General features: G+C 41.4%; 1 protein-coding gene across 1 annotated transcript in view; it reads right to left on the reverse strand.

The window, feature by feature from the left end:
* The window catches only part of CFAP61 (cilia and flagella associated protein 61), a 212,687-nt gene that overhangs the window by 3,147 nt on the left and 194,954 nt on the right, over nucleotides 1-14,586 (reverse strand). Inside the window, exon 26 of the mRNA XM_090051987.1 lies at nucleotides 969-1,059. Coding sequence (XP_089908113.1) covers nucleotides 969-1,059 — 91 coding nt within the window. The remainder of the gene's footprint in view (nucleotides 1-968; nucleotides 1,060-14,586) is intronic.

Below are 14,586 nucleotides of genomic sequence, written 5' to 3' on the forward strand. Positions count from 1 at the left end.
TGTAATATTAGGTCCTAGATGTGCAAGCACCTACACAATTCACATGATAAACCCAGAGATTTCTAATAAGAATCCCTGGTGTCAAAACATTCTGACCTGTTGTGGTCTTTCTGAGCTCTCTGTAACAGGAGAACTGCTGTTATTTCTCTGTACTCAAAAAATGAGTGAAAGCTAAGAGCTGGCCTTTTCCAAGGGGTACTTTGAGTCTAAAAAAAAGTTGAGAGCCATTACATTCACTAGCCAGTAGAAAACTTCAGACCAGAGAAAAAACTTCTGCTGGGAGACAAGAACGTGCTTAATTTTTTTGCATTTGGGGGCTATTCAATATGTCAAGTGAGGTCAACAGGAGTCGTCCTACTGACTTCAGCGAGTTTTGGATCAGGTTCTGAGAAATAAAATCAACAGATTACTATATATTTATATTCAGGTCAATAGTGCAAATTCTGCAGATGCAAATTACATTAGCAATATCTTACATTTCCCACCTAGCTCCATAGGTTGGAAAATTCATTTATCAGCCAAAAAGCCAGTTGAAGTTATTTTATCAAGTAAAGTTTTATATCTTAAAGGATCCCAGATTCTAGGATTGTATGTACAATGATTTATATACGTCAACAAAAACATCACCTATATTTTAAAAAAATGATACTAACTAAAGAAATAGTGACTTCAAGTCTGAGTGGCAAGTTTGTAATAAGTTGTTTGACTGGTACAAAAGTACTGTAGAGAAAAGAGAAAGCAACTTACATTATGACAAACTCTACCAGAGGCTTTGAAATTTGTAAAGATAATTTAGCGGTGCATTAATACCACTTTATAATGCAGAGGTTCTTTGTCTGTTTAGGTTTTCCAAAGAAAATTGTTAGACAGAGAAACTTAAGGAAGAAGACAGGGGAGCAGAAACCTAAGTGATCAGCAACAACAAATTAGTCAAATAATAAAATGCACTTGCTAGTCATTTTTCTTACCTGCTTGGATGTTAGGATTTGGCGCAGTTCTTTCTTAAGATCAATAAACCGATCGTGATAGATGGCCAGGGACCAAGGTTCGCTGAAGTAGCTGGTTAAAAAAGAAGAAATTTAGTTATCCTGTGAACCTCTCATTAACCACTAATAAAGTATTTACCTGCTTTTTTGCTTTTATAAATTACAGTTCTGGACCCATCATGATCGTTTGTTCATAAAATGCCTCCCGTAACAGCATGGTCAATCAATTCTTTTAATGGATGTTCCTGATGTACAGCCAGCTTCAGTAATTACATTTAAAGTGGCTTAATTCAGAGCTGTGGCAAGACCCAGTGAAGAATCCTGATTTTATCAGAATTTAAAAGCCTGAAGACCTGTAAAGAACGGTGTCTGCATTATCTGTCCTCATTTGAGAAAAGCAGATTGCAGGATTAACTGAACTGCTGCATAAACAAATTAAATTTGTGTAGACAATGACACAAATGTTGTTCATCATTAAGGTTTCTGGATTAATAAAGGGTAGAAAAACAGGCCACCACAGTGTTGCAATATGTTCTTTGCACTACAGCACTGAAGCTAAATTGAATCTCTTTGATGAGGAAACTCTCTTAACTTTAATATTAATGCCACTGACCAAAAGCATTAATTAAAACATCTTTTCTGCAAAAACTTAGGAAAATGTGGATAGCTATTTCCTCTAAGCAAAGAGCAGCATGTATCCCTAGATACTGCAAATGTCAGTAGAGGCAACTGGATCACAAAGAGACTGGTAATTCCTATTTCCTACATAGTGAAAAACAGTTTTCCTGGTGTCCATAATGTACCAATTAAACAGTGTATACTCTTCACTGTCATTCTCAGTAACATGAGCATAGAATGTACTGAAAAGACAATAGGACCAAAAGACCCAGCCAGCATAACATATTCAGCTACCTATCAGATAAACAGAGCCTGATCCTGGAAACAGTAATGCAAAGGCCCAACACATGTCAGCAGTCTCACTCAAATCAATGCGACTAAGGATGGGAGTCATGTTAAGTGTATGCAGGATCAGGGCCAAGTTCTTCCACATGAGTCTTGCAGTCTGATCCCATCAGTGGGAGCATTCATATGAGCAAAGACAACTCAACACCTAACTGTAAAAGGATTTGGGTCAATGACCTTTAACTACATTCCCAGGTAATAACACTAAAATGGAGAGCCGCAAATAATTTTAATAATAATTTCCATACTTCTTTTGAATAGAAAATTTTTAATAAATGTCAAATGGTGCTGCTTTCTCTCTCTGAGCTTCTTTTCTCTAAGAACGTCACTGAACTTCAAACTGTAATAATGGGTCACAGTTCAATTGATTAGCTCCACCAGAAACAGTTAACAGAGCTGTGCCAATTCTTCCCCATGCTCATCTACCTGCCACCGTCCTTGCATCTGTCTCTTCTTTTGGGTGGTAAACCCCTCTGCAATAGGGGCTGTATCTGGTCTGCATTTGTGCACCACCCAGCACAGTGGGACTCCAACTGCAGCTGGGGCCTTTGGATTTTTCCATGAGATAAATGTTTACTGCCACCACTATTTATGCTATGTACTTGGTATAGTATACTCATCTCAGCCTTTCTGTTTGGATAGCAAAAGGAACATCTAACTGGACAGTGTCAGCATGTTACCGACAGTGACTTCCCCTTGTTATTTGGCTGGGAAATCTAACAACAGATGAGCTCAGTCCTAAGAACCCTTTTTAACAATGCCCTTTATCTTTAATAACATTTCGTATACCTGTCAAATACACATAGAAAGAGCCAGACATTTTACCAAAATATTTGAACTAATTTCATAAAAAGCCATTCACTTAATGACACTGATAAACCATGCAGGGAAGAAGCAGCGCGTGGGTCACTAAAAAAGGCCCATATTTGCTGGTGAACTCTGCCAAGACCTGAATCTGTATGGACAAATACATTTCTTAAATTTCACATCTGGTATCTCAATTTGCAACTGCTACTGGTAAATTATTTTTTTTACCTTATGATCATTTGAGGGAGAAATGTGTTAGAGCAGGGGTGCTCACCTGCTGTGGCCCATGGGTCAGCCAGCCTATAGGGCTCCCCATGGGTCTGAAAAATTGGCAACAGAGGAACAGTGGCAGCATTAATTGCCGCTCACCAGCTGCCAAATTTCCAGACCTATGGAAAGCCCTGCAGGCAGATAGCATGTGGCCCTGCACTCTAAAGCAGGCATGTGAGGCCAAGGTGGTGCCGGGCCTGATCTGGGTGGTCCAAGGTGGGATCTGGGTGCCTGAGGCCTGATTTGGGTGGTAGGAGGCCAGATTCAGGCATGCAGAGCCCAACTCTGCCCAGGATCTAGCCCGTGGGTCAGCTTCACAACACTCATCCAGCCCATGGGGCTGAGAGGTTGAGCTCTGCTGGATTAGAGTGATACAAACACAGACCTGGGATCTAGGCACTCCCATGTTTCAATTCTGACCTGATGCTGATTTTGTGAACAAGAAAAATCTTGTAACTGTCTTGCCCAAGTAAACTATTTACCTGTCTTCTTGAGGGGCTGTGAGGATGAAATAATGCTTATAAAATGTTTTGAGAATGCTGAATATTATTGTTTTATTACTAGTTCAATTGATAACCACATCTTTGGATAACTGTACCACTGATCTCATCATTCCCAGACTTGAGAATTTAAGGCCATACAGTATATAGCTTAAATACAAGTCCTTTTCGCCTGGAAGCAGACAATTTTTTGTTTACACTTTCAGACTGGCTGGGGACAGGATTTACCTCTAAGTAGCCACTGAATACAAGATTCCCTTTGTTCCACCTCAAACAGGGGAATGTAATGACCACAGATTGTTTTAACGTAGAATCAGTTCTCTCCCCACACTGAGAGCACTATTTTTTCATTGAGAGAGAAATCATCTTTCTAATAACCACATTTAGATTTACTCTCTCAAGAAGTGATGCATATTTCATTAAACAGAAGTTTAATAATGAAAAAAATACACTTGAAGACAAACCAACAAGTTGACTTTCTGAGGTTCATTCTAAATTTTATTACCACTTTAACAGTAGTCCCTAAGGGCAAGCTGTGGAAGGCTTGAAAGTATAATGCTCTTCAGTGTTCAAGATGAAGCTGGCATGCTACCAACAGAGGCTCAGAGGCTCCTCAACTATCATGAGAACAGCATCTGCCACATGTGTTTGCACCATTTAGTCTTTCATAACCTGCCAAACTGATCAAGCTAAATATGTACAAGATGACAATGTTTGCCAAAGGCATAACGGGTTTTAAAACTTGGTCACTTCCTAACGGGGACCCCCTGCTGGTCAACTTTTATATCTACAGAAGCTATCATTGGAAGGCATTTGAAATTTGATGGGGTGAAATGGTCTCCTTTTGAAGACAATAAGTGACATCCTTTTTGTTGCTAGGAAGCTGTTCTCTCTTTTCATTGACAAACAATATTTTAAGTCTGTTCTGCCTCACTTGTGTAGCCTATGAAGAAAAAAGATGAAGGAAAAATATCCAGTGTCATTCTACACAAAAGGTGCCGAATCTTTTTCATTTAAAGAGACACAACGTAACAATGGACAGATAAAGTTGGCTCACCCTGGAAAATAAACCTGTATTTACCTCTGCAGTATTCACATGGATGGACTGAAATCCAAAAGCCATCTATTTTTATTTTCCAGGCTTTTATTTAATTTGCTACTACACAGCACTTTCAGAGAACAATGTTTTTCTGTGTGAAAGCTAATTATGAAGCTGCAGTAGTTCTCTGATGCTTATTGGTGCTCCTAGGAAAAAGCAACTGAAGGCATGCCACTGACCCTTATCAACACTTGCCACCACTTAAGTCATTTACACAAAGACATCAGATTTTTCCTTGACTATACACATTTTAAAGATTCTGAAAGGCGTTAGCTACTTTTTATCCCAAGAATGCCAAGCTCCGAATCCAGGACACAATGCCTGAAGAATTTATCACATTCAAAAAAGTCCTTTGACACATGAGTAATTGGAAGAGGTAGCACACGGTGAAGAGGCAAATAAATCTATACATTTCTCGAGAGAGCCCATATTCTGCCAGGCAAAGATTTTTATGATTTTGGTAACAGTTCTCACTGCCACATATTCCAAACTTCTGAAACCTGAACTCCCAAATCAGGAAAATGAAACTAATCCTACTCTCACCTAAAAATCAAAGCAATTTTCCTTGTGACTTTAGATCCCTTAAATCTATTCTCATTATGTCCAACTTATGGGAACGATCACTTTTCCGAGTAGAAGCCCATGCTTGATCTATGGAGTGGGTGTACCTGGATATCAACAAGTAGGCCAGAGTCTTCCCACTGGTGCTACTGGAGAAATAAAATGATGAAGATGACAAATGTTTGCATGTGCCATCATTCTGATATAAACTTGTCCTGGCACAAACAACATAGCCCAGGATTGAACACATGTGGCCAGTATTAATGGAGATCGGTCAGCATTTACAGGCTCAGATTTCAATTTGTGATTATTCAAGAGAAAAAAGCTGAAAAGGCCCATGGAAACAGTAAATTAACTTGAAAGTATTAAAGGGGAAATCCAATTGTGTCCAGTCAGTCATTTGCCTGACTCTGTGGAGAGATTTCAACAAATCATGCCTCATTTTTTTTACTGTAGCCACCTCTCCCAGTATTTGCTATTATTGCAATGGGTCTTACAGCAATGAACACAGTAGGAGCAGTTTCATGACTTTTGCTTGGGAATTTTTTTGTGAGTTTTGTCAAGAAATTATTTACAACTTGTACTATGTACAGATTTTAACAAAAAAGGGCAGGTCCACAGCCTGGGGAGCAGCAATGCACGGGACAGCATTGGCTACTGTAGTGCTGACAGTGGTTATTTTTGCACCCCCCACTCCAAAGGTGGTACTCATGGCTCTTGCACCAGTCACCCCCACCAGTGATGCTACTGTAGATTCACTGGCACCTCACTGAAGAACAGAAGTACTCCAAGGGGCAGGCAGGTTAGGTGGTAGAGAGAAGGACAAGCTTATTGCTTAGGACAGTCTGGCTGGGAGTCGGAGTGGTGTGGAGCACCTTGCAAGCAGGCAGTGTCTTGGATTTCCCAGATGTCCTGGATTTCTGGGATTTCTATATGGTCAGCCTAGTTATAACGATAGTGTCCTTCTGGATTCCTTATTCCTTCTAGAGATTTGTCTTGCTAGAGCCGCTAAAAATGCCAATCTGGAGCCAGCCAGGAGGCTGTGCTCCATCATATCAGATTCTGATTTGTGACCTCCAGGCTTCATTATTTAGTAATTTCTTAGAACGAAGCTTCTGACTTTCAAAATTTCTGATTGGTTTAGAATACAGCAGACCAGCTATTAAACAACACATCACTCACTATTATTTTTTCAGATGACATTACTTAATCTGAGTAATTTTATTCAGTCCATAGGCTATCATTATGTTGTCCTCCAGCTATGCACATTTTCAGTTTGGCATTAAGTGCTATATTTAAATAGTTACAGGCTTTTGGCCATGGCAAAGACATCTGAGAATTAACAGAGGAAAATCCCCATTCTGTCACAGATAAAGACAGGTGTTTTATACATAGTTTAGACTTGTGTGCCTCACTTGAACAACTAATTGTCATAACTCCAAAAACACACAGATTTTGAAATAATGATCTCATAAAAATCCTGGAAAATTGCATTTAAGCAACTAACACATATCAATCAACATTTACACCAAAATGTGGCAAAACCAAGAAAGGCTAAAAATAAATACTTTTATGAAGATACAGACTCAGAGGCATCTTACATGAATGGAAAATACAGAATATGGAAAGTATATGGAAGCTTACAGTGATGAAACAATCAATAAAGTTTTGGTCTGGACAAAACGACAAAGAATAAAAAATATATTCCCTGTATGCTGGGGACAAACAGTTTTTACAGACAAGAAAGGATGGTTAAAATTCTATAGTCAAATAGTATTTATGGTAATTTATATAATGACAGAATCCCGTAATTCCCTGCCAAAAGAGGTCCTCTGTACAATGAATGTCACCATTTTGTGCCCAGACTTTCTAATAAACACCAGACCAAAGCAAAACCAAATGGTTGAAACTTATACAGCACTCAAACAAGTCAACCCTGATGGAAATGGATATCAGGGCTACTGCCCCTGACATGGGTCAGCACTAAACACCCTAAATTAAAAATGTGTTCTTCACAGATAATCACGAGGTGTGTCTACATGTGCATTTGATGCAGGAGCAGTTTATGCACAAGTAAACTACATTTGAGCAAATGCTCCCAGGCAGGTATCCACGCATGCAGGGACTTGGGAGCAGATCAGCTGCTTATGGCAGCAATCTGCTCCCCCCCTGCTGGCCCTGCAGCAGCCAGGACCAGCTCTAGGTTCCCCCTGGGTGCTAGCTCAAGGACTGGCAGAGAGCATAGGGCCCAGCGGGGGCTGGGACACTGTTCCCTAGCCCTGGGGAGCTGCCTGCTGCTGGAGCAGGCTCCACCACTAGAGCCCCTGGGGACAATGTCCCCCTGCCCCAGAATCCTGGAACTCCTGGCCCTGGCTCCCTGATCAGGGGCAGGGGACTTGGAAAGAGCTGCAAGGAGGGGCAGGTCCCAGCTCCCTGCCTCGATCAGCTGGTGGAGCAGCCCTCGATGGCTCAATTGGGGCATGGGGCTGAGACCTGCCCTTGACCAGGACAGTTCCCACCCCACTCCATGATCATGGGGCAGGGGCTGGAAAGCCTGTTCCTTGCCCAGTAGAGGCTGAGAGATCCACAGTCATGGAGCCAGCACTGGGAGAAAAGAATCTCCCAGCCTGAGCCCCACAACTGCAGAGCTTGGGTGGGGAGATAAGGATCTTCCAGCTCCCTGCTGTCTGATAGCAATGGCGAAGTGGGGGCTGGGAAATAAGGATCTCTCAGCACCCCCTCCCTGATTGCGATCTTAGAGCGGGGGAGGGGGAGTAAGCATGTGCACATGTAGACATGCATGCTTAGTGTGCAGTAAACTGCTCTATTGTGCAGTAACGCATCTCATGTAGATGCACCCACTGTCTCTCTATGCTTTATTTTTTCTTTTCTTTTTCTGTGAGAGAGTTGCTTCTGGAGTGTAGTGGTTGTTCAGTGTCACCATTATGCTCCAGAATTTGCCACCAACACCAATTAACCAGTGAGCATAAAAGACATACTGTACATAGAGGAGAAGTTGCACAATCGCTAGCTCCAGAATGTATGTTCACAGAAAAAAGATAAAAGACAGTGAGACCCAGTCACCTGTGGGAGAACAGTTTTCACGAAACAGTGACTCCATTTCTGACCTCATTGTCTTTATACTCAAACGACATCTATAAGACACCTTCAGAAGATGGGCCTGGGAACAAACATTCATAACTTTACTAGACATTAAGCACAATGGAGTAAATACAGACTATAGTTTCATGACTCATTATAATCTAACTGGTGTCTTAAAACCCGTCTCTTCTAACCTCTCAATACTCCACAGATAATAAAGACCCTTTTCCCTTCTGAATGGTTTTGTTCTTTTATATAATTAGGTTATCTATTTAATAAGATTTCTCTTGCTTTGAAGCTAATTTTGATAACTTTCCTTTGCTCCTAGTTTACAGCCCTCCCTCATTCCTTATTGCCTATTTTCTTTTACATATGGGCTAGGGACAGAAATTATACATAAACCGGTATAAGTGATCAGAAACCAGATACCCTCCAGGTTCAAGTCCCTTAGCATCCTAGGATGCTTTGCACCTCCCCAGCAAACATACCCCTTGCTTGGGCCAAAGGTAAGTTAGTTTCCTTTGGCCCAAGCTGCCAGCTCCAGCTGAGCAGGGAGATGTGCTGTAGTGCCCCCCACCCCAGCTTCTGGCCTGGGCCACTCCAGGAATGTGGCTGCATTTTCAGAATCAAAAGTGAATGTCTGTTCACTTGCTTATTGGTTCAATATATGCAGTTTAGTCTAACTTGCAAATGTTGAATCAGTTTAGCCTCAGACTGTCTGTAGTTAGCCATGGCATTGAACAAAAAACATTGTTTCGGCTGGTATTTAACTTAGACTGTACCTACTTCTTTCCCTCGCTTGGAGAAGACACTTTGTACCTGAAGGCTTACTTGACTGATACAGGATTACCAAATAATGATACAATTCACTAATTAAAAAATTGACATTTATTCAGCAGGAATATAACATTTTCAAAAAGAACATCAAATTGAGAACAATTCCCCTTTGAAATAGTTACATACTAGATTTCAAATCCAACATGTGTTACTAGCCTTTAAAACACTGTTATCATATGTATTATACAAACATACTAAAGAAGTAAGCTCTTGCTCATAAAAAGTTATATATTGCTGATTCAGTGGGTCTGTAAGGTGCACTTCTGCCTGACTTCAGATGAACGTAACTAATTCTCCATACAGATATACTCTCATACAGGAATCTTGTGATCCCAATTCAGAAAAAAAACAGCCACTGAACTGGATACAAGTTTTGCTTATGGACTACAATGATGACTGTAATGGACCTGATCCAAAACCCACTGAAGTCAATGAAGAGATTTCCAGGGCAGAGTTCTATTTCCTTTTGCATGGTTAAATGGTTTATTTTAAGCCATGTAAGTGGAGGCCTTTTTGGCACTTACTGGCAGTTTTCAATTCTATTATCCCTGCAGTATGAAGACATAAGCACACACATTATTGAGCCTGCATAGTAGGCTATGCACTGGAGAAAGGGCATGCATAACACTTAATGCCTGATGATTAGAGCACTATGCTGGGAAGACTGAAAAGTTCAAATGCCCTTTTGGTGGTGGTGGTGTGTGTGTGTGTGGCGGGGGTGTATAACCTGGCTCTATGCTTCCTCGGTGAGTATCTTTACCATTCAGCATGTAGGAATACACTGGAGGGTTCCTCCTCCTCTGGTCTCTAACACCTACAAGGTGTGGGCTTTTGTCCAGTTAGAATTTCATGACTCAGTGTCCACAGTGGTTGTGCTCACATAACTGTATATCTGCCCTGCCAGTAGGGGGATTACTGCACATGGTCAGTGTGTGTGAATGTTTACACATCCATAATGAGAGGACTACAGAATCACAAACTGTGCGTAAGTACCAGAAAGGCCACTTACATGGATGCAAAGCTGCCATTTAGATGAACAAAGTGAAAGAGAAATCTGGACCCAGTGACTTCAGTAGGCATTGAATAAGAGCTTCTATTAGGATAGACCACGGGTAGGCAATTATATGAACTGGAGGACCACTTAAGGAGTTTTAGTGAGCTGTTGAGGGCTGGGGTGGGGGTGCTGTCACAGCTGTTTATACCACACAGTGCAATGGGGGGGGGGGGCAGAGGGCTGGGAAGATACCAACTGACCCTATCTGGACCTGGGCCTTTCCTCCCCACCCCCACCACCAGGGGTGCCAGATGGAGCAGGTAGGTGGGGTCTCTAAAGACTTACCTGAGATCACTGCAGGCAGGGCACACTAGGCTGGGCGCATGGGATGGGGCTGTGGGTGGGGAGGGAGTGGTGTCTGGGAGCAGGATGGGCAGGTGGGGCGAGGTCTGGGGCTGAGATCATGCCAGATGGGCTGGGGTACTCAAGCAGCAGGGCTGGGTCTGTTGGTGACAGCAAAATCACTGGCCATGGGTGTGATGGCAAAGAGAGCCAATGCCACCAGGGCTGCCAGGAAGCTAAGTCTGACCACCGTGCCACCCCTGCCCTGCCAGTGCACCACCCAACCCTGCAGACTACAACTCCTGGTGTATCCAAGAACCACGTGTGGGGATAGGATGGGCTGAGCTTTGTGCCCAAGGGTAGCAGGACCAGCGGCACATACCATGGCCTGGGCTGTCCCCTCCACCTGGCGGTGGGGCCAAGGGATCAGCCGTAGGCTAAACCAAATCACCTGGAAGGCCAGATCCGGCCCTCAGACTGCGTTTTGCCCACTCCTGGGATAGACTGTCTGGCGCTTTGACTTGCATCAAAATAGACTTAGAGACAATCTTTTACATGTGCAACTTGAATGGCAGTTAATTTGAATGAGTGAATTTGCTGCAATCGTCTAATGAAAAAGTGTTACCTGGAATACTTCTCAGATATTTAAAGGGGACTGTAGGATACCTCAGTTCTTATTTATATTGTTCACCAGCATCTTCACATTGTAAATGATATTGCCAATCTTGCACCAATTCCTTATCTCAGTTTTCCATATTTTTAATGTAATGGGAATGTCTTATGTTATCATATCATGGGCTGCAGTCACCATTAAATAGAAAACCCTTAACAAGACTTACTTCATATCAGTATCAATACTGTGACTATTTCTTATTATATACTACTTTAGAAATACTCTTCAGTATCTTAATACCACAGTTTGTAAAAAGTAGAAACATTTCAACAGTTATAATGATTATTGTACAGTGAAGCTTGGCCTACAATGCCGTGTACTAATTTGTGCCATAAAGCTGCACTGTTGACTCTTCTCAGAAAAGAAAATTACAGCAGACACAGTAGTAAGGTTTGCTGCCTTGTTATACAACATAATGAATTAAGCTTGTTATGAAAAATAATTAAAAGGAAATTTAATTTGTTCAAGAAAATCAATACAATGCACTTTATGATACAGTATTACTGTTTTTTTTAATGATTTGTTCACGGATTCACAAAACTCAGCAACTTACAATGGTTTGCCTAATTATTCACCTGAATTAGTAAGATTCCACTGGCAGTTAATGTTCAGATTTAAGGACTAGTCTTTCTCTATTAATTCTTACCACGGATTTTCTCAGCAACCTAGACATTCATTAGAAGCGTAGTTGCTCATTAAAAATATAATTAATTAAATATATAAAATCTAAATCCACCTAAAGATGTCTGGTTATTTATATTGATTGGTTATGTAAGTGCAGCTTTCATGGTGCAAAGCAGGGCTAGCATTTAATTCCAGTAGAAAAGAAAAGCTGTCAGGGCTTTAGTATTCCTTCATGTGTCCTTCCTCTCCTGTTCTGGCTCTCTCTTCATAAAAAGCACACCTATTTACCTCTAATTAGGCTGCAAAGTGCACTGAGTAGCATTAGTCCTACTCAGCCATGTTCACAGCTCACAGCCTTCCCCATTTCCTTTCCTTTTTTTTCCTATAGGTAAAAAAATGTCTTGTGTAAGTCTGTGTCGAACGAAGAAGTAAGGTGGAATTCATTTAGCGTAACTGTGACACTCTAATGCTATCGGATCCTGCAAATTCCAGAAAGCAATGTATTTTATTCTATCTCAGAATAAACACCTGCCTTAACTTTTTGAAAGTCTGGTCTGAAGTTAATCTTTTTTGTAGCACATGTACCATGTTTAACATATTACCTGATTTGCAATGATTATCTTGTCCATTAATCTTATTTATGCCCATCTTTTCTTAGTCCTTTCAAAAATTAAATTATAAACATTGAACATTCCTTTTCTTATCTCAGATCTTTGTTGTTTTGAGATTTGAGTTGTTTCATTAAACAACTCAGGAAATTTTGCTTAGGATCTCATAAAAACAAACTACCTACTTAATCACTTTTAGGCTAATGCAAACAATACTGTATGTAGATGCAAGATATAAGTAAAAAAGGATCAAATAATCATATTTTTAAAATGTTGTTATTATTGATACTGTTTTATAATATTTAGAAGTACTTAGCCTGCCTAAATAATACAGAAACATAGAACAATGTGCATTTAATGTGAGGATAAATGGAAAAGATTGATGAGAACAACTACTGGAACATCCAATGATATATTCTATTTATATGTTCTGAGAGCAACATTGTCAAAAACATCTTAGTGAACAGGAGGCTAAGTCCCATTTTCAGAAACCATACAGGTGTTTTAAGGACAAAAGGAAAGCTTGAAATGGACCTTGTAGGCACCTAAAGAGGGATCACTGGCAGCCAGGAGTAAAGGTCTCATGGCCAGACAGAAGCACACAGAAGGGAATGTGCTTCTGTTTATAGCACTCATTTAAGAGGGTGGAGTCCTGGGTTATAGCCCCTATTATCAGGACTGTTTATGTAATACACATTGTTAGCTGAAAAGCAGAAATAACTCTGTCAGTAGGTGCCACAACTCAGGTTATCTCGCTCCCAACTAAGAACCCTAACCAGAAGGCCACAGAGTTAGACTTTCATTTGCTTGCTCTCCTTCTGGCCCTATGGCTCTTACAGTCTTGCCATCCTGGCTGAACAATACGCAAGATTACAGGAGAATTGCAGAGGTCCCTTACACAGTCAACCCTGGATCTTGGTGGTTTAATCCCTCTCCTAGGAAGTGGGAGATGTGGCTCTGAATCTTCTCAGCATGAGGATGGCATAGAACCTAGGCCTCCCACCTCAGTTCTCTTAACCACTAGGATAGGCATATACCCTCTGAATAGGACTTATTCGCTGAATCCTGAGTGGCAGAGATGCCTAATGTGCAGCTCTGACCTAGATGTCTAAGTTCCAAAGAGGGCAGCATTTTAAACACATCCTGGTACTTAGTGTTTCCTCTTGGTTAGCTCCAAGCAACACTCCAATCAGCACTGAAGGCAGAAGAGGTCTCTAACATGCCTTATTAATTGAAAGCAGGTGCCTACTTGCTTGCTTGAATCACTCTCCTGTGACCAGTGCCTTAACCAGTGCCTTAACTTTTAACCATGCTGAAACTGGAGCAATGGGATCAATATGGATTTTGCTCTAGGTGCCAGGTCCCCACACAGCTGGAGGCTCTTAAAGTTGGTGATGCTGATGTCCTTTAAATGTCTAAAAGCCCAGAAGCACCTCACTGAGCAGTTTGGCACTATGTCATGCCTAAGCCCTATCAGGATCTTCAGAGGCATTTCTACACCTGCTTTACCTAAAAGGCTGAATCTGAAAAGCATTTCTAGAGACTGTTTACTAAATCAGACTACACATAAAGTACAGTGACAGCAGCTTCCTTCCATCCAAACAGAGCCAGGGGGAGGAGGTATCCCCCTTCATAATAACAGTTCAAAAGAGTTAGAGCACTCATTCAGAGTATGGAAGACCCTGGTTCAATCCCTTCTTCTGCTGTAGGCAGTTCAAGCCTAAATCTCTTTCCTCCATGTAAAAGGTGCCCTAACCATTAGGTTACAGGCTATTCTGAGTTGGGGAGAGCATTCACCCTAGATTAAACTATTTTTTCATGGACTATTTATATATTTTCTGGGCCAGGGAGACAGCATGAGTGGATGTGGATCTCTTGTCTAGTAGTTTAGGACAGCATTTCTCAATCTGGGGGTCACAACTTAAAAGTGGGTTTCAAGAATATATGAAAGGGTCACAAACAAACTTTAAAAATGAATTCTCCTTTAAAGGAGAAAACTGTGGGAAATGTGGCTTTTCCCTTGCAGGCTGACAGAGTTCCAGCCTGCAAGGCGCTGCTTGGGATGCCCATGCCCCATACACCCACCTCCTGCCTCGCACACTGGGGGGCTGGGGCCTGGGATCAGTGGGTAGGGAGTGAGGGGCACTGGGTCGGGACTGGACATGGATATTTACAAATGGGTCCTGGTACAAAAAATCTTGAGAATCACTGGTTTAGGAT

The sequence above is a fragment of the Crocodylus siamensis genome, chromosome 1 (genome assembly GCF_052110815.1).
Source record: "Crocodylus siamensis isolate JL-2025a chromosome 1, ASM5211081v1, whole genome shotgun sequence".
NCBI lineage: Eukaryota > Metazoa > Chordata > Crocodylia > Crocodylidae > Crocodylus > Crocodylus siamensis.